At 37.0% G+C, this 24,651-nt stretch overlaps 1 protein-coding gene across 1 annotated transcript in view; it reads left to right on the top strand.

Moving 5' to 3' along the window:
• Positions 1–9,495: 9,495 nt before the first annotated feature.
• LOC131962452 (kinesin-1 heavy chain-like) overlaps positions 9,496–24,651 on the top strand; it is a 38,436-nt gene continuing 23,280 nt past the window's right edge. Inside the window, exons 1-11 of the mRNA XM_059327453.1 lie at positions 9,496–9,817; positions 14,091–14,178; positions 14,302–14,375; positions 16,726–16,830; positions 17,042–17,090; positions 17,172–17,227; positions 17,668–17,755; positions 19,088–19,212; positions 19,372–19,476; positions 21,067–21,212; positions 21,985–22,133. Coding sequence (XP_059183436.1) covers positions 9,689–9,817; positions 14,091–14,178; positions 14,302–14,375; positions 16,726–16,830; positions 17,042–17,090; positions 17,172–17,227; positions 17,668–17,755; positions 19,088–19,212; positions 19,372–19,476; positions 21,067–21,212; positions 21,985–22,133 — 1,114 coding nt within the window. The 5' untranslated portion in view covers positions 9,496–9,688. The remainder of the gene's footprint in view (positions 9,818–14,090; positions 14,179–14,301; positions 14,376–16,725; positions 16,831–17,041; positions 17,091–17,171; positions 17,228–17,667; positions 17,756–19,087; positions 19,213–19,371; positions 19,477–21,066; positions 21,213–21,984; positions 22,134–24,651) is intronic.

Raw genomic sequence — 24,651 nt, 5'->3', positions numbered from 1 at the left:
TTTTACCTTGCAAAACGCAGAAGTTATGTTTATATATTCATGGTTTATTTGATACAGGATACACAGTATACATGGACAGATTGAAAGTAATTATCTGATGCAAGAATCTTGCGTTGAAAGCAGATGCTAATTTGGAGCACCCATCCTTAAAAGGGAAAGAAAGTAGAACTTACTTACATCAGCTTGGTTGTTTAGTTTATGTGTGTTATTATTTGACTTTTGTGAATCCAAACTAACCCTTTAAAACAACAAAAAGTCATGCAAAACACAGACGAACTAAGCAAACGAGGTAGTGGTAGACCAGCAGCTTCCATGTCCTGCGAGGTAGTGATGTGCCAATGAAGCCTCATGAACCATTGTCTGTATTTTCTAAGCCCACTAGATGACGCACTTGGTTTAAAGAAAAAGGCTCAAGCAATGGTAATTGAATGTGCTTTCAGGTCTTTGATGAACAGAGTGCGCCATCTAGTGGTCTCAGAAAATAAAGAAAATGGTTCATGAAGCTTCATTCGCCCATCACTTCTGCGAGGTAAAATTACTGTTTTTGTCAATGGAGTCTGGTGACTTTATAGAAAGCATAGAACTGCTTTAGTTATCCCATGGTGAAAATGGTGAAAATATTGTGGATATAGTGTACACTTTAACTGATATTGATTTTTTTGGTTGCTTTGCTTCTGCCCCTGTCAATAGCAGTCAATTGTTTCTCTGATCTCTTTTATGATTTAAAGCTAGATACTGGGATTTCCAATTATTGTTCAATCATATTTTTTTCTTTTATGATAAACTGCATGATCAAGCTGAGTATTTATTGAGAAGGCCTAAATTATTGGAACAACTTGAATTTAGGTCTAAGAAAACCTCGGTGATCCTCACAAGGTTCTGTTATCTGGCCTATAAAGATACCTTTGATTAACAGCTCTGTGCTGGAATAGCTGATGACTGAGTCTGATGTGATTTGGTACTATTTTCAGGTTAAAAGTTAAAAGTTCTGACTGTTATTTTGGTACATTAAAGTGTATTGTTTTCCAGAGAATGATCCATGGAAGAATGGAGGTACAGACATTCATCAAACCCCCAAAGAAAAACATCTACTCAAAGACTTAGGGAACTAAACTCAGCTTTAATAATATTCAATTTAAACCATTTTTTGCTTCCATTTCCTCCCATTTGTCTCCTAATCCATCATCTGATTTTGGCCCACGGTGTTTTTCATTACCACGGCCTACACATGGACACAAGGGTCCTCTTACAATAAACCCAGTATGTTTAAATCAGCTTGGGTCTCATGCTAACATGAAATTAATTATATTAAACCTTGCAGGTGAGAAAATGCATAAGAATCAACAGTGACTCATAACCTTAGTTTAACCAGACCCTTTGAATGGTCTGAAATGTGGATTTACCGTTTTTAGTTTGTGTAGTTATGTTGTCCACACAGACCTCTAAATTTTGTCCGGAGCTTCAAATAAAGAGCATCACAAGAGCAGAGATCAAATCCTTCAAATTAAAGTGCAGAAACTGAATTAATAACTTGTTTATATTATATAATACATTATAATGCTGACAATGATAGTGATGCAATATTGTACCGACAAAACCTTAAAGCTAGAGTGCGAGACTTTTACATAATATATTTCAGTCCTGGTTTAACTGGAATTGCATTGCAAAGCAACAGCTTAGGCCCATGTTTACTTTCTGTCAGTTGATGTCATTAGATCCACATCCACTGCAAAGAAATAAACTGGGGCTGTCCACACTCTTTAACCATAACATGCTATTTGCTATGCTAAAACAGTACGTGCGGTATTTTAGTATGTCCCAAAGTATTATATGAACCCACTAGCATGCAAATTCTACATTTTCCAGTGAAATATTACAATATGCAAATACTGGACACTACACCACCATAAATATCCCCCAATGCAATACCGTGGTGACGATAACGGTCATAACAGACAATGGCGCACAGCCATCGGGCATACTTTCTTAATTTTACGTTACATTTGTTTTTTGTTGACACTGCTTTTTATTCTCTTACTCAATGTGTCATCTTTGTGTGCGTGATTCTGATGTTTTCTTTTTATACTATGCACTGTCACTGACAGTTTGAAGTACAATTTTTTTTTCTGTGGCTTCAGTTGCAGTGCTCTTATGTGAGGAAAAAACAAAAACATTTATTAAGTCCAAATAGAAGTGATGTGGTAATTTCAGTTCAGTTCATCAGAAAAGAAACAAACTACTGTTTTTTTACACAAAAGTATGTTAAACAATTGAGTAGTAGTGCAGCGTTTGCAATTTGGGACGCAGCCTGAAAGGATGAAACTGGGAAATTGTCTTTACAGCATTTTTTCCAGGAAACTCTCCACAGACGCCAGACAGCACAACTCTATTATACTGATAAATACAGGAAGCTTTCCTTGGTGGTAATATACTTAATTAAGGCAACATTATGTGAACTCATTTGGCTGGCAAGAAATATTCATTTATATGTAAAAGCTGCGCACTCTAGCTTTAATGATTACAGTAAAACACTTAACTGCATATTAGCGAAGCATCCTTTCTACACTGGCTATGCATAAATCCACTAATGCAACACTGGATGGAGTTGCAATAGGCAGCAGTCTGAAACAGATGAGGCATATCTGGGTTCTGAAGCATTAAATATTTCATGAGTGGAATTTTAATGAGCTGACACAGTACAGTGTTTGATAAATTGCTCATGTTCACACATCAGATTGATGTTAAGGTTATATTATGCTGTGGACATTGATGCACATGTTTTGTTTCATACAAATCTGTCCTACAAAGTCTAACTGCAGTAACTAAACAAAGGGTAAAACTGAGACAAACTGCTTTAAAGTTTTTTAACATTATTTAACTGGCCAGCCGAATGGGTTATAGGTAGGTAAGTGATATGACACTTATTTCTACATGTATTGATGATGTCATTTTTATGCTCAAAAATCATGATGATTTATTTGACCTTTGACCCCAAAAACGTAGTTGCTGCACTCTGTTTTTGCTGTAAAAGGTTCTAATAGTAATGCACAAACAGAATGCAGTAACTTTAATGTTGTCGTCTTCCTTCAGCTTTTATATTTTGTTTTCAGTGAATAAACATTTTCAAACTGATTTTGTTATCAGTGTATTAAGAAGAGTTTAACAACTCTTTTCAAAGTTATTTTAGACTTAATATTATCAAGAAATGTTATATTTTAGTCTTAATATGATTTTATCTCACTTTTTTACTTGATCACTATCTAGATAATAATTTCCCTTTCAAATAAACTTATAATTTCTATTATTTTTATGTTTAAATGACTATATATATCCAAAGCAGTCTGTGGTAAGTGCAATTACTGCTTGGTTTTGAGTGATTTTGTGGTTTTTACATAATTATTTCTCTGAAATAAAGCAAAATTAAGCAGTTAATTTTTAGTTATAACTCAATTTTGACAAAAAATGTAGTTACTGCAGTTAGGCTTTGTAGGGCAGAAATGCTGTGCTTCATTTTCTGTTTCATTATGTTTCTGTTTTTATCATTTAGCCTACTGCTTGTGGCCTGGTAAAGAGGAACCTGTTCGCTCTCTGTGCATCAGAAAAAAAAGACAGGAGCAGTTACAAGCTGTCAGTCATGACGAGGATTTGCTTGTCCAGCATTCACAAACTGTTGAGGAAAGGCAGAGGAGGGTGGAGGGTGGAGGTGGGGGAGGTGGGGGAGGTGGGACGGGCTGAAAATTGTTCATTTTGGAGACGAACAACCTCAAAGAGGGGCTTCTTCTGCCCCTGGAGACCGTTACTTAGCAACTGAAAGCCACGTTGCCAAAACTATTTTTTTTCTTTCATTTTCCCTCACACACTCCCTTCACTCGTCTATATGTCTACACCTCTTTCTTTCACACACTTCCTCCATCTCTCCTCCTGTTTCTCTGACTGACTGGTCAAAGGGGAAACTCTTAGCAGGTTTTACAGTCTAATGGTTTTTATCTGCTGTTCATTGATCTGTCGTCTCACATTTTTCACAGGAGAGACCAGTTTCCCCTTTTTTCTCTCTACCTCCCCCTCTCTCCTTTTTTCTTTCTATGTGAGTCAGGTTGAAGCCTGGGGGACAAGCTCACTGGTGCTTCTTCAGACCTTTCCCCAAATTATTTCTTCTTCCCTTCTCTCCTGATTCCTCCTCTCTTCCTTTCTCTTTACCTTTCATGATGTTTCCTCTCCTTTTTTCTTCTTTCCTTTCCTCCACCTCTGATTCCTCCTCTCCCTCTACATCCTTTTCTCTCTTTTTCTCCCCTCTCCTTTCCTGAATCCCTCTCCTCCTTACCTTCTCGTGATTCTCCTTTACTCATTCTCTGATTCCTTCTCACCTCCTTTCCTCTCCTGATTTCTCCCCTCTCCTCTCCTGATTCCTCCTTTCCTCCCTTTTCTCCCATCTCCTTTCCTGAATGCCTTACCTCCCCTCAACTTCTGATTCCTCCTACCTTCTTGTGATTCCTTCCCTCCTCTTATGTCATCTTTCCCGTCCTCTCTTCTCCTTACCTTTCCTGATTCTTCCTGTCTTCTTTTCTTCTCTCCTGTCCTTCTGTCCCCTTCCCCTGTCTCCTTTACTCATTCTCTGATTCCTTCTCACCTCCTTTCCTCCCTTGATTTATCCCCTCTCCTCTCCTGATTCCTCCTTTCCTACCTTTTTCTCTCCTCTCCTTTCACAATTTCCTCTCCTCCCCTCCTCTTCTCATTCCTCCTCTCATCTTGTCTTTTTAATCCTTCTCCTTTTACTGATTCTTCCTCTCCTCTTTTCTTCTTTCCCCCTTCAAATCAATCAATCAATCAATCAATCAAATCAAATCAATCAAATAGTCTTTATTGTCATTATATAGTTCACTATACAGCAAAATTGAAAGTGCCCCTGCATAAGGTGCATAGTTATGACAATCATAAAACAAAACAACATGAGTAAAACCATTTAAAAAATACCGAGCTAAACAAGGACAAAAACAAGAACAAGGGCATGTGATGTAATAAATAAGTATAAAAATAAATAAATGGCTAATGAAAATGCTATAATTCATAGATGAGGTAGATTGTCCTCTTCTCCTGTCTCCTCTACTTGTCTGATTCCCCCTTTCTTATTCATACCTGATTGATGCCTCCTCTCCACTTCTTCTTTTCACATGCTGTAGTAACCACCCCTTTAATGAAAACTATTTTAAATAACAGATGGGTGTGATTGTCTTTCCTCAGCTGGTTTGTGAATGCTGACTCCTGTCATGATATGCTACCCTTAACTTGTTCAAAGACAAACACACTGTATTGTGACTATATCCACTGTTTATTATGTATGTATATTGTGGATGCATGGACCTCTCTGTACATGTAATTTAAGCTCTAAAACACATATTTATGGCTCTTAATCTAGAGAATGTACTTACCGTAGGAATAATTTATATTTTCTATCCATTAAGTGAGATATGCCATTTTTAAGAGGTCTGTCTGTGTCACATTAATAAAAGGCCCTCTGAGTTGTGAGACCTCCTTTCCTCTCCCCTCCTTTCCTCTCCTCTCCCTCTTTCTGTTTGGACTGACTGTGACTCCTGCCTCTGTTTTACTGTCTCATCTCCCTGCACCAGGGCTCAGCATTGATTGAATGTGTGTGGATGAGGGTGTGTGTGCGTGTGTGTTTGTGTCTGCAACATGGTTTACGGCTTCAGTCTAATGCTGCAGTTTCTATGGAATAAAAATAAAATATGTACATCCATACTGACTCTTACTTCCTTTTCTTCTTTATCTTTTGGTTGCAGCATTAATGTCACAACTAAACCCTTAAAGCATCTCATCCTCTCTGCCTGCATTTGAATGTAAATGATGTAAAAACACCTGCTCTTCTCTCAGAGATGTTTAGTTTCATTTTATTAAAGTAGCATTTTGTCATTGGAGGACAGACAGGAGTCCTTCAGCTTCTCCTTGGCTGCACACTCTATGGAAAGCCTCTGCTGCTCCCTGCTGGCTGCTGAACACAGTGCACATGATATTGTTGTGCTGCAGAGTGCTGCCCTGAGGCAACACAAAGTCTCACACCCTCCCATTTATAAATATTTGATCTTTAACACATTGCGGTATTTGATTACATGTTTCTGTTGAATCAAACAGATTGCTGAAGTATGTAGACTGTTGCATTTCAGGTTGGGAACACCTTCAGAAAGCAGCTTCATATGGCGCAGTATCATAACATCTGCATTCAAGAGTTGACAAAAGTAAACATTAGGGCTGGGCGATATATCAATATAAAAGATATATCAATATAAAAGATTTATCAATATTTTTTTTAATGTGATGTGGAATTAGACCATATCACATATATCGTTATAGTTCAAATTTTCATTCTTCTCTCGCACTTTCATTCTTCATATATAAAAGCTGCCCTTTGTCATATTTAGTTCTTTTGTAATTATTGTTATTCTTTTCTGATATTAATACATTTATTTTGCAAAGAGATTGGCCTTGGTTATTTCATAGGCTGTTTTTATTTAAGATTTTTTTATTTAAATGTGCACTTCATGGAGCTTTGATATTTTTTTTTTAAAGGTACTCCAGTATTTATGTTCACTTAAATGAATGGTTTCAATAAAACTACTTGTGACATGTCACATTTGCCTTTGACTGAACATTTGCTCTCACTTTGTGATAAAAATATTGGGATATATATTGTATATCGATATTCAGCCTAAATATATCGAGATATGACTTTTGGTCCATATCACCCAGCATGAGTAGACATACAAATACACTTTAAGTAAAATAAATAGATAAATGTAGGAGTAGTAAACTCATCATGCTGAATGGCCCAGCAGGTTATATACATTATATTACTGGATAATATTAATTATTGATAGTTCAAGGTCAAGGTCACGTTTATTTATAGAGCACTTTATATACAACCAAGGTTGACCAAAGTGCTTTACATAACTGAATCACAACAAAAAATCCAATCCAATACAAGATACATAATTGAATAACAATAAACTCACAAAATAAAAATAAAAGACAATTTAACCTAATAATATATGAGATGAGATGTACAATACAGCACACAGAAACAACTTTCTTCTCACGCAGGTTCAAAAGCCTGGTAGAAAAAATGAGTCTTAAGAGAAGATTTAAGATTTTTTCATAGTTGAATCAGTATGTATCAGTTTCAGATCTTTATTAACAACTAGAGAAATACAGACATTCAGGATATAAACAAAGAAAAATGTCAGTTACGTTAACTGTAGGTTAAATATATATATATATATATATATATATATATAAAATAATAATATAATAAGGTACATAGGGTATAAGGTGCTTACTTTTATACTATTCTGAGGTTTCTGAAAATATTTTTTTCATAGTGTAGCAGAGTGCGTTCACATTTCTTGTTTGACATCAACTCTAAGGACTATATACAATTTCATTTCTATTGTAAAAACACTAAAGTTAGGGAGGGATTTGGAAAACTTCATCTTGTGGATGTGAAACTTACCCATCAGAAGCATAAGATTTGTTATAAAGCATACTGTTTTGTTATTAGATTCAAATTTTGAGATAATATCTTTAGGTTAAAAAATGATGGGCTGTCCAGTCATATCGAGTATGAATTTTTCCATATCCCTCCAAAATATAGATAACAATGGGCAAACATAAAACAAATGTAAAGTTGTCTCTTGCTTATCTCCACAAAAAGTGCACATTTCGCCTACATCAGCAAACCTGGAAATTAATTTATTACATGGGTAAATATTAGGGGGCCGATCGATCAGCGCCGATTTCCTTAATTTTGCGGGATCGGCGATCGGCCGATTCCTTTACGTCAAACCGATCTTATCTAGCGATATTATCTACCTAGATAAGAAAAACACTTTATTTTTGGTTGCAGTTCTTTTGTTAGTTTGTCCTGTAAATTGTTGCTATTTATTTTAAGTTCAATATTTTATTAACTACCTCAGACATTGTGATTTCCTTTATTTGTTAAAGAAAAATACTGCTGTGTTATTGTTTTTCAATATAATAGGATTCAAACATTGAAGGTGTATGCTGTGAGTTATAAAAAAATTGGTATCGGCCAAAATCGGAAACAGCAGGTCAGGCTTTTCGGTGCACCCCTAGTAAATATTATGCAAAATTTCAAAATGAACTTCTCTGATCTTATTTGAGAGACAGAATGTGAAGGGACACAACCAGCTCAATGCCACTTTATTCTGTTCAATTGTGATTCCCAAAAGAACTTTCCTCTGGGGGAAAACTTATTTTGTCTCTGTAATTTTTTTCTGATATGCTTGTTTGTGCATTTTTTATCCATTATATCAATCCCACACATTTTTAGAGAAGCTATTTGAACAATAACATTTTTATAATTTAAATGACATTTTATTAAGTTAGTCATACCAGTGGGGATGGCCTTTACAGAGAAACAGACTGTCTGTATTTGACTGGAAAGGCTTTAGCTTCTAGGAAGTTTTCGTAGCTATAAAGACTTCCATTATCGTCAAACAAGTCTGTCACAAAGATTATGTCCCTGTCAATCCAGCTCTCTTTATATTGGGGCCGGCTATACGAAGGGGCAAGAGGGGCAGCGCCCCCTCAAACAAATGCCTTGGGAAAAATAGACACAAGATTTCTTACCAAAGTAACTAAGTACCAAGGTAACTATTCACTCACTCTGTCAAAAAATGACAGAAAAACACCAGATTTCGAGATGTCCAAAAATGGAAGAAAAAAAAAAGTCATACTATACTATGCCCCACTTTTTTTCCAAAATGGTCAAATATTAAAATCACTAAAATGCTTAAAATTGACCAATTATAATCTTTTGTATCTAGTTACTTTGGGATGTTCAAAACTTGTATGACGTAAAATGTATAGACGTAAAATGTATGACGGGAAAACACCATATTATGGGATGTCCAAAAATGACACCCTCAAAAAAAGTCATACTATAGTATGTGGATTTGAAATACTAAAAATGGACTAATAATACTCTGTTGATAGAGGTGGTAGTATGGTTCGTTCACAAAAAAACCAACATAAAAACATATTGTGGGATGTCCAAAAATGACCCCCTTGAAAAAATGTTATACAGGATTTTTGTCAAAAAAATACTAATAAATGCTAAAAAAAAAATGGACCAATTATACCATGTTGATACATGTTATAGTATAATCTTTCAAAAATGACAGAAAAACACCAGATTACGGGATGTTCAAATTTTTTAAAAAGGTCGTACTATACTATGTTGATTTTGTAAAAAAAAACAACAAATAAAACCTAGTTACTTTGGTACTTCGTTACTTCGGTAATTAGTTACTCTGGTACTTTGTTACTTTTGGTCACATTTCTGTCTGCCCCCTCTTATATGCTGCCTAGGACCGGCCCTGCTTTATATACACTTTTGTTTTTAATAGTAGGCCTAATTTGACCATTGTTCCAAAGTAATTACTTGTGTGGAGAAAAGTTGTGAAGATAGCATAACTTTCAAGGGAGTAAAGCCTGCTGATAATACTTTGAGCAGCCTAGCTTCCTAGTCATCTGGAGCAGCAGCTGAGGAGCGTATGTGTGAGGGGCGGGCCTCCTCTCTGCTCCCTGCTCTCCGCTCTGTGGAGCTGTCACAGTGTACCGGGAGGACGGAGCTCTCCATCCATCCACAGCGGCGGACATGGCGGACCCCGCAGCGCCGACCACTATCAAGGTGGTGTGTCGTTTCAGGCCGCTCAACAGCTCGGAGCTGGCCCGGGGAGACAAGTACATCCCCAAGTTTCAGGGGGAAGACTGTGTGACCATTGCGGTGAGTGTTTCTCTCTTCACACCTCTGGATCATAAAATAGAAGATACAGTTTAACTTGGAAAATGGAGCTTGGAATGGGAGAGTCGCAGGTTCGAATCCCAGTCTCGACAGGTCAAGGAGTGTCAGTAAAAGTGCCTTTACTGAAGAAAAAAAAAATTAAAACTAATGTAGTACATTTAATAAGCAAGGCACATAACCTTCACAGCTCCACTGTTCCTTGCATGGTGTGTTCACTTGTATGTAAAAAAAAAAAAAAAAAAAAAAAGGATGGGTTAAATGCAGAGGTTGAATTTCCCCATTGTGGGATTAATAAAATAATTAATCTTAATCTTAAAAAGTGAGCTTTATAAACCCTGGTTGTAAACACGAACCAAACTTAAATGAAAATTCTAACAATTTAATGTGAGTGCTAACCAACAGTATGTCACCCCAAATAAACAAGGTTCAATACATTTTCTCAGTCACTAGAAATAACTTCTTCTCTCGCCTTGTTTCTTGTTTATTAAATGTTTGTACTATATGAAATTAGTTTTATTTTTTGCTTCAGTGAGGTATACCATTAACTTATATTTATTTGCTTTTCCAGGGGATTTATAAAGCCGGTAATCTAACTCTCAACTCCTCCAATATCAATTTGAAGACACTACTGTCACTTTGTCAACCTCAGACTTTTCTTAACTTTAAGAGTCTTGACTTTAATCAGTTGAGCTGAAAATTGCCCGTGTTAACTGGTAAAATTTCACCTGTGTCACATAAACTTCATTAGCTTCACCTGCCTTAGCATTAGGCTAATTTGACGCTACTGCTACCTTTAGCATGCTAATTTCTTCTTCTTCAGTCACCAATTTGTGTGGTCATGATAATGCTAGCATGCTAATATGTTAGCGTGCTATGAGTCATATTCTATGATTCTCACAACTCAATGGATCACCTACAGTATGGAAAGTTTTTTTTGCACTCCATCACTTTCATCAATACATGAAATGAATTAATATATTTATGGAAGAATAGCCACTTTGGTTTCTCCTTTAATTTGTCACTCTGAAGTTTATTTATTTTATTTTTTTCTTGTATATATTGCAGCTGTTGCATTGGGCTTTTCCTGGTTATCATTATGTCTCTATACATACTAATAGGAAATACTGATGTTCATGAGCATTGTGAATAAGAAAAATGAATGGCTGCTTTGTTTTGAGGTATTTTCGGCCTAGTGATAACCAGTTATGTCATGTGAAAAAGTGTTGATGCACTGTTCCTCTGTTTCATTCACTGCAGATTATATCTAGGGCTGCGTTAGGGTAGGCCTCACATATTATGTTGCCTTTTTCTCCACTACTATTATACTGTTTTTCTCATACCATCTATCTGAATATACTTGTATTGACCCTTTCTGTTTAGCACCAGTCTCTTTTAACCCTCCTGTACTCCTGGGCTCCTTTTTGAACTCAAATAATTTTCAACATACGATTAATAAAGGTAAACTTTCATAGAACTGCTTGAAATTTTCAGCATATGTGCCCCTCTGCATCCTTTATAGATAATATAATAATAATATATTTCTTCATACATTTTTACGTGTTTTATACATTTTTATAGCACCTGTGCTCCTCAAGGGTCAAAAAGGACCCCATTACATTAGACTGGTTTTAGGACATGTAGAAAAAAAATATTACCAACTTTTTTTTTCACCTTTTAAGGCAACTTTAATTTTCATATTTTTTTCATTATTAATGCTTTCAAAAAATAAGTTTCACTAAAAGTTGACATAACCTACTACTTTTTCCACTATTACTATTGAAAAACATATTCAGGTTTTATTACTTTTTTCTGTTGAAATGAGGCCTAATTTTGTATATTTGACTAAAATTGACCAATAATAATCAAACAAATATAAAATTATATATCAATATGTTGGTCATGAGTTGCCTTAAAAGGTGGGGAAAAAAAGTTGTTAATAATTTTTTTCTACATGTCCTAAAACCAGTCTAATGTCATGGGGTCCTTTTTGACCCCTGAGGACCATGGGTGTGATTCTTTTTATTTTATTTTTGCTGACATCCAAAAATTAACAATGCTTTCAAAAAACAAGTTTCACTGAAAGTTGACATAACCTACTCTGTGCATTCCCATCAAGAAATTATTATTTCACTATGACTATTAAAAAAATATTCAGGTTTTATTGCTTTTTTCTCTTGACATGAGGCCTAATTTTGTATATTTGACTAAAATTGACCAATAATAATGAAAAAAAATATGAAAATGATATATCTACATATATATTTTGGTCATGAGTTGCTTTTTAAAGGTGAAAAAAAAAGTTGGTAATATTTTTGTATAGTGCCATGGGGGTCCTTTTTGTCGACGGGAGAACACACAAGGGTTAACTCCCTGCTACAATGTCTAGTCTGCTCTGATTGCTGAGTGTTTCTGGGTCTTCTACATCTCTGCTCTCTGCATCTCTGCACCTTCATTGCAGCCGGGGAGTGACTGCAATGACCCTTTAATGCAGGAGTATAGCTTTGAAATACTTATCTACAATTTACACTTAGTGCCATGGAGTAGTTTCATAGCTGGACTTTACAGACAAAAACTAAAGAATTGATCTCAATAACAGCAACCTGCAGACCACTGCTGCTGAGCTAATGGCATCAACATTTTGCCCATCTGGCTGTCAGCACTGTCTGCAGGCTGGGCGAGCCTAGACGCAGATTCTGCAGGAAACCAAAGCCTGATTAAGTCACTTCCACCAGATGAGAGAGTGCATGTTCACTACCTGCTGCTACACCTGACTCTGTTTGTTACTGTATAAATTACTCCACTTCCATGCTGTGATTTTACTGCAATGCATTTATACTTTCTCTTTTATTTTGGTAGCTATTTGAAGGCAGACAGATTTAAAGGTATAATACATTACGTTTTCACATTTAAAACTGTAAAAAGAGAATATATCTATACATTCTATAAAATCAGTGATCTGAATCAGTCAAAGTAAAAGTGCCTGACTCAGTATTGCCAGTTACACAGCAATATCAGTCGCTACTGTTAGCTGGCATTAGCCACCATAACCTGCTGGTCATACCAGGCCAAGTAATGCCATAGCATCAAAACTGTAGAGTATATCACATTGAACAAGGATGTGCTTTATTGCATATGAATTGAACTTTGAACTATCATTTGTAATAAGAAGAATGTGTAATTTCTTCTCTCAAAAGTGTTAAATAAGGGAATCACAGGATGTTGTCCATGTCACACTGTTTTTCAGTGATAAAGCACTACTTAGGCTTAAAGTTGATTTCATGGCCTGTACTTATGATTGCATTACTGCATAAGATGATGTGCATTAACAATAAAATAGGACTAGTAGTATTGATTGCTGTCATTTCATGGGTATATACTAGGGCTGCACAACTAATCGCCGCCACGATTAAATTAACCTGATCAGTGGGGATATTTCCATTTTAAAATGCGGCTCTCCTGCATATCTAATGAAGCACTTTCTACACCAGTAGTCCACCAACCACCAGGGGGCGGGGCTGTTTTTCTCCCCTGAAAGAAGCCTGGAACGCTAAGCAGGATGAGACATAGTACTCGACGCCACAACAACACGCGCCATTTGTTGGCGAAGCAGTGTTGCCATCTTAGCGACTTTGTTGCTATATTTAGAGACTTTTCAGACCCCCTTAGCTACTATTTTTCAAAAAAGTGACTGGCGACAAATCCAGCGACTTTTTCTGGTGTTATTGGAGACTCGTTCTTACTCTTCTTAACGAGCCGCGGGGGCTCTTTAAGAAGAGTAAGAACAAGTCGAAGCAGCACAGTCCTCCTGCAGCAGTCTCTCCCAGCTGCAGAGCCAGAGGGGATGTTAACCCCCTTAGCGTCCAGTCTTCAAATTGCTAATAGGCTAACAGTTAGCTCTGTAGCAGTACAGTGTGTATGTGCTGCTGCTGCAGGAGGTGTTCACTTAGCGATCTCTGTTTGTTTACAACAAGCACCGGACAGTGTTCCTATTGTTTGTTTAAAAGTAGTGCAATAAAAATACAAATGTTTTCCCTAACATGATGAATAATCGTGATAAATAATCATGATTACAATGTTGATCAAAATAATTGTGATTATCATTTTGCCCATAGTCGTGCAGCCCTTGTATAAACTGTATAACACACAATATTACCGTAACACTATTCAAAAACCGACATCCTTTATCCTGAAGGTCAGCAGGTGTATGGAACTTCATGTGTTACTGGTGCTCACCACTGCCTCGTCCTCTTCACAGGGTAAGCCGTACCACTTTGACCGCGTGTTCGGCTCTGACACGACTCAGGTACAGTTCTACAATAATGTGGCTCAGAAGATTGTCAGAGGTAAGATGTATAGTATATACGTATGTAGTTTCAATGGCTTACACACTAATACCCTGAAAATACACCCTAAAGTTCAATACTAAATGTGCTCTTTCCTTTTTTATGTATGTTATTTATGTACAGATGTTCTGGAGGGCTACAATGGGACAATATTTGCCTATGGACAGACATCTTCTGGTAAAACACACACAATGGAGGTAATATTTTAAAGCCCATTGGAAGGCAAATCCAAAAAAATGTGGAAATATATGGATATGGTTGCCATTTTTAATAAGCTTATATTTTGAATAATTAAGATACTATGCAGTTATACCTCACCTTAATCATAAAAGAATAAAAGCTTTATTACTGTAGTAGTTAGTGAGTGCAACTCAGATTCCCAAAAAGTTATGAAAAAAATTTAGATAAAAATGGAATGCATCAAATACAGAATGAGTGTATATATTTACAAAAACAACCTTTCTTTGTACTGTATTCAACTGAATGTAGGACGAAAATTATTTCCATTCTCATTTTTTTTTACATATTTCACAGCGCCCCAACTTTTTTTGCAATCAGTGTTGTATTACAGTGTGCTACCCTGAACTAGTGAAGTTGATGCACCTTTTTTTATCATATGTATGTATACATGCTTTGCAGTATATTTTTTGGCCGAGCTTACCTCCCAAGACTTAAAAAATTACCCTTCTGTTTTTTGGTTCAGGTTTATCTAGACCTAAGGCTGTTTCTACTACCGCCCAATACCCGGAATGAGGCGGGTCTCACTCGCCGAAACGCCCCTAATTTGAATATGAGCCGTCCGGAGCGGACTTTTGTCAGGACTAAGCAGGATGTGACGTAGTACTCGACACCACAACAATGACGATACACCATTTGTAAAAGCCGGCAAAGCAGTGTTGCCAACTTAGCAACTTTGTTGCTATATTTAGCGACTTTTCAGACCCCCTTAGCGACTATTTTTCAAAAAAGCAACTGGAGACAAATCCAGCGACTTTTTCTGGTGTTATTGGAGACTTTTGGAGACTCCTTCTTACTCTTCTTAATGAGCCGTCCATGGCTCATTAAGAAGCGTAAGAAGGAGTCAAAACAGCACAGTCCTCCTGCAGCAGTCTCTCCCAGCTGCAGAGGAGGAGGGGATGGTAACCCCTTAGTGTCCAGTCTGCAAATTGCTAAGAGGCTAACAGTTAGCTCTATAGCAGTACAGTGTGTATGTGCTGCTGCTGCAGGAGGTGTTCACTTAGCGATCTCTGTTTGTTTACAACAACCACCGGACACTCTGTGCACAGTTCGCAATGCCGGTTAATTCACGATCACTATGTTTATGATCAGCGGAGATGCTGTGCACAGTTAGCAACGCGCCCACAGTTGAGTCTCTGGTGTTTAATCCGTTGCGTATGTGACATCACGATTAAAACTGTCGCTAAGCGATTACGCGATGGTGGAAAACCATACGTCACCTCCAGAGTCTCTAAATCCCTCTGGGGACTAACTTGTAATGGAGACACACAGAGTGAGCAGACTTTTGAGAGGGCGTGGCCTGAGACTTTCCCGGTGGCCACTTTTCCCCCTAAAGGAAATATGGCTCTCGTTGTCAGCTGAATCATTTTTCACATTTGTTTGTGATGTTTGTCAAACATCAGTCAATAAAATTTGTATTTGCTTTGACTTTGTTTTTAAATAAGGTAGCTGTGTCTGGGGTGCACATTTTGTTATCCCCTATGTATTATATGCTAGAAAGCAGTTGCCACTGATGCAATTGCAAATAGTGCTTTTTGACACCTGCTGCACCCAGGTGTTCAAAAGCACTATTTGCATTTTCCTGATAGCACTTATGTCCTAAGGGATTCATACTTAAGCCATGGCACTTACTCATGTGTTGTCTTTTGACTTGATATTTGCTTGTGTTGTATAAACTCTCTCGCATTTGATAAAAGCGACTGCTAAAGGACATTGTAGAATTGTAGAATTATCCTTATGCCTAGCCTACTTTTGGAGGTCCAGTTTCTATTTGAGGACTTACAGAGTAACACATGGAAGCTTTATATTATGTTTGTATGGTGCCACTGTTGTATTGTCATTTGAAGGCCTTAAATCACAATGTTAAACACCGGTATGTAAGAAAATGTAAGCTATACTGTAATGTTAGTAATTATAATAGATATCATAATTAATAAGTCAGTGCCTCACTTGGGCCATCCCAGTCAAAAACGTAACAAAGTCTGCCTAATTATATTCAGGAGAAAGAGGATTTATGTGGCTAATTCTTCAACTTCATTTACAAAACAATCAGTTTGGTTTAGACTGAGAACTGTAATGATCCGATCTCACCCCCACAACCATGAGAAATGGTTTGAGGTAGTTACGAACTCAGGTTTTGTTGGATGCTTAATGAAACACTTAACTTAAATGTCACATATGCATTTTTATTTTTTTAAGTGGCCTAAACTGTTGCTTTTAACACTGAACATAAAGACTAAGTACCAAGAATCATGAATGAGATCTTACAGTTCTGTTCTCTGTTGTCTGCATTATTATTGCCTCCTGAAGGGGAAACTCCACGACCCAGATATGATGGGAATCATTCCTAGAATCGTTCAAGACATCTTCAACTACATTTATTCCATGGATGAGAATCTGGAGTTTCACATCAAAGTATGTTAACCTCTCAGTCAGGTGTTTTAATGTCATAAGGATGGTTTATTTATTCATTTATAGTTTTTCTGTACTGGACAAGTTGCAAAAGCAACAATGCCTGATGTACTGTACATGCTAAAGCTAACTCCCAAAACCAGTACCATGATGGGTATTGATAGTTCAAGTCATCATTAAAGTTACAAGTCTAACTGGAAGCTTTCCTTTGCAGGTTTCATATTTTGAAATCTATTTGGACAAAATCAAGGACTGTTTGGATGGTATGTTTTAAGTCTCTTGTGGCTTCTTATCATGATGCAAACAGCGTGATAGATTGAGTCTACTCTCCTTGTCCTCCACAGTATCAAAGCTCAACCTTACCGTGCACGAAGATAAAAACAGGGTGCCTTATGTCAAGGTGAGACACGTGGGGATCTATTTTTACTTTGAAAAATGTTGTTTCAGGTGTAACATCGATTGTTTCCGATGAAGTCACACAGTCACGAGTTTCTGCCAGTAATGCATTAGCTACAAATGACATAAGAGAATATGATCAAAACAATATCATCTCTGTTACCTGCAGGATAAAAACATCATATGTTACATAATTTGCTAAATGTTGAAAGATTAAAAATACTTCGTATTGTTCTCAGGTGTAAGTTTGATATAATTAGATTCATTTAAAATATACTTAGGAAACAAGGGAATAAGATAACTCTCTTCATAACTTTCCCTGTGAAAGCACCAGCCTGATTCACTATGTCACAGTCTCCTCAGCTAATAATTGTCTCTCTGTGAGGCCGGCCCGCTGCAGGGCTGTTGAACACAGCGTCTCCTTGTGATTGCATGTGTCTCCAGGGGTGTACCGAGCGTTTCGTGAGCACTCCTGACGAGGTCATGGACGCCATAGATGAAGGGAAAAACAACAGACATGTGGCTGTCACAAGTGAGTTCATACACTGAGCGCCTTTAGTGCTGCTATCTCTCATGGGTTCAACCTCACTGGGTCTCCTGACTGCAGCGAGACTCTCAGCAGCTAAGACACTGTGTGAGCTTAACACATAAAGTCAGAAAAGGAAGCAATGGCTTTAACTGTAGCTAAACTGAGCTTTATTGTCATCTTTGGTGTTTCTTCTCATAATCTATCCTTATCTAGTCATTAAAAAAGTAACGCAGGATGATTTATGTGTTCTTTTTGAATCTGCACTGCAAAAAGGTGTGTCTAAAAACAAGATAAAAACACAAAATCTGAGGGAAATGATTTTGCTGCATGCACAGATAATTTAACTTGACAAGATTTCTTAAATTAAGATTGTTAAATCTAGAAATAAGCATGTTGAACGCTTAAAATAAGAAATTAACTCTTAAAACAAAATAAATTATCTAACACTTCTAAAGTTTTTTTTATTTTGGTAAGAAACAAATAATTTGCAGTGCACTCTACTCTTGTCAAGTGAAATTATCTGTCCATGCAGCAAGATCATTTCCCTCAGATTTTGTGTTACCTTTCCTATAACAAAACAATTCCAGCATGATAGAGAGACACATGAATGCCCACCTGTCTGTATCAGTCCAACCCTACATCATCTCTCCGTGTGCATGTGTGCAAGCTGAACTAAATCCCATCAACCTGTACGGGCCGGTCACAGGTGATCCAAACCAATCCAAAAACACGGTTAGCATTAGCTGACAATTAAAGTTGTTTTAATCACAAAAGGCTAAACTGTGCCTAATGGACTGAATTACTTCCTGTCGCTAAACACATGCTGCTTTCAAAATAAGAGCATAGTGTGTTAACAGAATCCACCACATAATTTACAAGAAGACTGTCAAAATAAGATGCCTTCAAATAAACATACAAGAACCTTTATTGTCCTTCACAATAATAATTAAAATATGCAATGATTAAGATCAGTGTATATGATAAATTTGGGCTTTTTATGGAAAAAAGTTCTCCGAGGGAGGGCCAGCCCCCGGACCCCCCCTAGCCAGCTAACAGCAGCACCGTAACAAGTAGGACAACAAAGATTCTATGTCACGGTATCTCCTGACTGAAAATGTAATGTGAGGTGTTTGCTCTCATTTAGCTCTCAAAGTGCACAAGATCGATACATTTTACTTAAAAATGTACAAAATTTTCTCCCGGGAGGGCATGCCCGTTGGAAACTATGTGGTTCCCCTGTTAAACTAGCTGTAAACCTAGGGGAAACACTGCAATGTAAATTGTGTTAATGTGGGCATGTGTTTATTTGCGTGTGTGTGCACATCTGTGTGTCAGACATGAACGAGCACAGTTCCAGGAGTCACAGCATCTTCCTCATCAACATCAAGCAGGAAAACTCTCAGACTGGACAGAAACTCACCGGCAAGCTCTACCTCGTCGATCTGGCTGGGAGTGAAAAAGTATGTTTCCACCTGCACCAGTCCTCCACCTCTCTCTGTCTCACTGCCTCTGTGGCTTCACAATTTCAGCATCTGCATTTATGTCAGGTTTCAAAAACGATTTGTTTCTAAAACAAGTTAAATGGTAGAAGAACCCTGCTGTGTTTGTGTGTTGCACAGGTGGGTAAAACAGGAGCAGAGGGAACAGTGCTGGATGAGGCCAAGATGATCAACAAGTCCCTCTCTTCACTGGGAAATGTCATCTCAGCTCTGGCAGAGGGCTCGGTGAGGCACTCAGCACTTCCTGACACTTCCTTTCTGCCTTTGATTCATGTGTCATAGAGGAGGAATACGCTTCAAAGTTTGTCATTAGGGTATAATTGGGGAAAGGAGAATATTAGGGCTGTTTCCACTACAGCCCAATACCCGGAATGAGGAGGGTCTCACTCGCCGAAACTCTGCAAAAATACTCGACGCCACAACAACACACGCCATTTGTAAAAGCCGGCGAAGCAGTGTTGCCAACTTAGCAACTTTGTCGCTATACTTAGTGACTTTTCAGACCCCCTTAGTGACTATTTTTCCAAAAAGCGACTGGCGACAAATCCAGCGACTTTTTCTGGTGTTATTGGAGACTTTTGGAGACTCGTTCTTAATCTTATTAACAGGCCCACGGGGGCCGGCGGCTCCTTAAGAAGAGTAAGAACGAGACGAAGCGGCACAGTCCTCCTGCAGCAGTCTCTTCCAGCTGCAGAGCCGGAGGGGATGTTAACACAATGTTATAATATTTTTCATGTTCCCTTTGGCCATCAGCAGAGGTTCTATGGAATGTATATATACTAAACAATGAGCAGTGGTGGAAAAAGTATTCAGATCCTTTACTTAAGTAGAAGTACTAATACCACACTGCGAAATTACTCCACTATGAGTAAAAGTCCTGCATTCAAAACTTACTTAAGTAAAAGTACAAAAGTATCACCATCAAAATGTCCCTTAAGTATCAAAAGTAAAAGTACTCGTTATGCAGAATGGCCCCACTCAGATTGTTTATATATTTTAAATATATTATTAGGTTATTTGTCTTGATGAAAGCGGTGTTTTCATTTTGTAAAGATAGGGCTCATTTTACCTACTTAATATACTGTTATGAGGTTTAATTATTTAAAAAATCGTATCATTTCAAATGTATCATGTTTTTCATGTTAAATCTCGACCTGAAAAGTAACTAAAGCTGTCAGCTAAATGTAGTGGAGTAAAAACTACAATATTTGCCTCAAAATGTAAAAGTAGAAGTAGAAAGTTACATAAAATGAAAATACTCAAGTAAAGTACTTAAGTACAGTACTTGAGTAAATGTACTTAGTTAAATTCCACCACTGGCAATGAGTGATACGATTGTGAAATTTAAAAATGATAGCTTTTGAACTAATGACATTGTTACCATACTCAGAGAAACACAGTATATCCAAAATTAAATATGGAAATATATAATACTTTTAATAAATCGTCTCAGTAGTCATGTTTCCATCATGAATTTCTATGCTCATTTTGAAGATTTGCATGAAAAAAAGGTTGATGGAAACACCAAAATTCAACAAAACTTTCGAAAATGCGCATAAAAGCTAGTTTTAGTTAAGTTAATGTGTAAATGGGAGATGGAAACTCTTTTACCGAAATCGCAAACATTTAACTCACATGACTGATCAGCTATTTCTCTTCTGCTGGAAACCTCCCAAAAAGATCCGTTTCCACTGTCGCCACAGTTGTCCGATTAGCAACTCTACTCTAATCTCTATTTGTTCAACTTTTAAATGAAACACAGCTTGTAAGATCTCTATGTGTGACGAGTGGATTCTAATGTATGTCCTCTGTCAGGCCTATGTCCCCTACAGAGACAGTAAGATGACCAGGATCCTCCAGGACTCCCTGGGGGGGAACTGTCGGACCACCATGGTCATCTGCTGCTCACCCTCGGCTTTTAATGACGCTGAGACCAGGTCCACACTGCTGTTTGGACAGAGGTACATACACATATACATATTGCATTGATAAATTCTGTGAACCAACAGCCGATTTGTGTTTACACAACCAGTTATTACCCAGAGAGATAATTCCACACACTACATGTGTCAGGCCGGGCTCAAGTCAGGAATCTTGTTTTAAGAGTTAATTTCTTATTTGAAGCGTTTAACGTGCTTATTTCTAGATTTAACAATCTTAATTTAAGACATTTTGTCAAGTGAAATTATCTTTCCATGCAGCAAGATTTAGTGTTTTTATCTTATTTTTTAGACACGCCTTTTTTGCAGTGTGGAGTTGGGTAAAACTGGTTCCAGAGCAGCGCCAAGTCTTTGCTGGTCGCGAACCATGAACCACTTACATCAGGAGCTGGGGGCGAGATTATCATGTCCAACAAGGCCGACTAAAATGTTGTCAATGCCATTTTTAAAAACCCAGAGCTTCACTATGGACATGAAATGCTTCTGTGCTTTATTAAATTAATTATAATGCTTTATATTCTTCAAGTTGGTTCGAGTGTTTCTGGGAAAGTAGAGATGTATACAGGCACATACAGTGATGTAATGACATGGCTCTCTAGCCTGTAGAAAAGCAAACAGGTTCTAAGGAGGTTCACAAGTTGAACCAACTGGGGACTGGGTCCAAAGAGAGGTATCATCATTGATCTGAATAAGCCAAAAGACACCATCTTTAGGCTCAACAAAGACGGGAACTGCAGCTTGTCAGTGTTCTCTGCAGTGTCACCAGTCTCTGTTTACCTTCCTGTGTCACCAGGGCAAAGACCATCAAGAACAATGTGTCTCTGAATGTGGAGCTGACCGCAGAGCAGTGGAAGAAAAAGTGGGAGAAAGAGAAGGAGAGAAACAAGACGCTGAAAAACACCGTCACCGTGTTGGAGACTGAGCTCAACCGCTGGAGGAACGGTGAGGACTACACTGTCAAAAACATTTTTATATGCTACATATTTCACATTATGGCATTTTAACAGAGGTTGATGAACTTCAAGGGACCATAAACTTATCTGGAGATAATAATAATAATGATAATAATAAAAAGAAGAAGAAGAAAAATATTGATAATAATAAGAATAACTTTATTTATATAGCACCTTTTAAAAACAACAGCTTGCAAAGTGCTTTGACAGAGAGCAGTTAATGTAAATATACTGTAAATATAAAAAGATTATCTGCTTAACATTCTACAGATTAAGGTCCTAGCACAAAAAGTCTTCCTACTATATATAAATTGAGACTGAGAAAAATGTTTAAACACATATCACAAAGATCCTTTTTCTAATAGACGTCACGTCAATCTTTTATGGAAAATGGATGAAAATGAGAAGAAGCCCCATTTTTCCACATAAAAGGGTTAAATTGTGTCTTTTGAAACTCTTTAAATGAACATACACATCTAAATTCATGATCCAATTAAGTTAAGGCTCTCGTTAATAAATAAGAACAACATCCTTTTGAAGAACACAAATGATATAGTTTTATAAATTTGATAATTTATCTTTCTTACTGCCATAAAACCTGTTTGCTGAAGTTCCCCCTTTTTGAAAAGCCTAATATTTGCTTACAGCCTGTTAGGGCTCTAACAGACTACAAGGCCTCAGGGTCATATCCCACCCAGACGACTGGTATGAACTGCTGGGTCTAAGGAGAATAATATACTCCCTGAGATTTGGAATATATTTTAAGAATAATTGAGGATATCTTCATAGAATATACTTGTTTTTTTTGGCTGCTGTCCTTGCCTCAGCTATCTCTCTGGTATATTTTCCTATCAAGGCAGCAAAATATGTCTGTAAATATAGATTTTTAAAAGGTACAGTATAGGACATCTTCTATAGGCTAATGTAAATGAAACATGATAATTACCTTGGTTTAGAATGGTTTGTATGAGCTGAAAAAAGCATTTTTGTTTTTTCACTCTGTCACGCTCCAAAGATTCATTGGCTTCTTTTAAAAGAGCTGAATCACACTTTGGTCCTATTTTTGGATTGAGATAGACTGCCTAAAGAAAGAATCCTTTGTTTCCATGTTAGTAATGTCTGGTCTATTACACAAAATATGCATTTCTGTGTCAAAAAAGGTCATAAAATCACATATTAAATGTATTTGTTTGTTTACATAATGCCACTGGTATGAAAAATTATTTTTTTTTACAAGGGGAAAAACTTTTTTGTCACAGTCTGAAATATGTCATTGATTAGCAACCACATTGAATTTGTGCAGTGTCACAAAACACCCAATTGTTTGCTTAGAGGCAAAAATGTCCCCTTCCTAGAACTGCTATAAAAATACTCCATGCTAATATGTTCCACTTTACTGAGTAAAATATTTTCACCAACATCAGGCCTGCTCATAATTGCCAAATAGTCAGAGTCATAGTCAGAGTCAGATTTTACTTGATTGTCATTGCACAGAGTAACAAGTACTAGGGCAACAAAATCAAAATTAGCCATGGGGGGTGTATGCATATCTGTATATGTGGGAGTTCGAGTGTGTAAGCCTGAGACCCGCCTTTGCCTAGTATCTAATTAATTCACTTTAAGAATAATAACTTTTTAAACTCCAGTTTGTTTTCTAATGCGTGTTCATAGTCAGAAAATTAGCGAAAACTGATTTTTTAAATCAAACCCTGCACAGCTCCAGTAGCCAAGGTGGAAAAAAACATGTATTTGCCCCATAGGATAAACATGAGAAAATGGCTCAATCTTGTTAAAAAAAAACAATGTCACGGATGGGGCTCTAAATTGAAAGCCTCATATAATACATTGTAGAATGCATGGTTTTATACTGTAATGGCTGTGGGGTCAAAAACTGTGTTTTTAATGTGGATATTTTTGTTGTTAAAGACTTCGACTTCCTTTTATTGTCATTCACCAAACTACACAACAGTGAACTTGAGAACGAAATGTCATTGCTGTGGCTCACAATTAAGTGGTTGAATATGTATAAATATTAAGTACAGAAAAAAAAAATGAAATATATATATAATATATACCTATATACCTGTGTTCATATCTCTGACAAACTACCACAGAAATGAAGCAGAAACAGTTCAGATTTATACATTAAGGAAAGAAGGATACAAAAAGTCTAAGCAATAAAAACCCAAAGACCTGATAATTATAGTAAAAATGTGTTCTAATAAGTGACTCTTTATATAATAATCACATTTATTTTTTTGCAAAGTATAGCAATGAAACTATGATCTTTTTTGTATAAATTTGATTTTGCTTCCAAACTGTTGCCTGTAGTGTAGAGACACAATACAAGTGAGAAAACTGTAAAGTGGCTGACAATGGCTGACAGCTATAAAGTGACACTGTGGGATATAAATTTGATATGCACATGAACTATTGCACCAAGCAGAATAGCAGCAGTGAATTGGAATATTGCACTTCAAGTGACATTATTGAATATAGAAGAGGTA

This window comes from Centropristis striata, chromosome 23 (assembly GCF_030273125.1).
Source record: "Centropristis striata isolate RG_2023a ecotype Rhode Island chromosome 23, C.striata_1.0, whole genome shotgun sequence".
Lineage (NCBI taxonomy): Eukaryota > Metazoa > Chordata > Actinopteri > Perciformes > Serranidae > Centropristis > Centropristis striata.
This window is presented reverse-complemented; position numbering and strand designations above follow the sequence as displayed.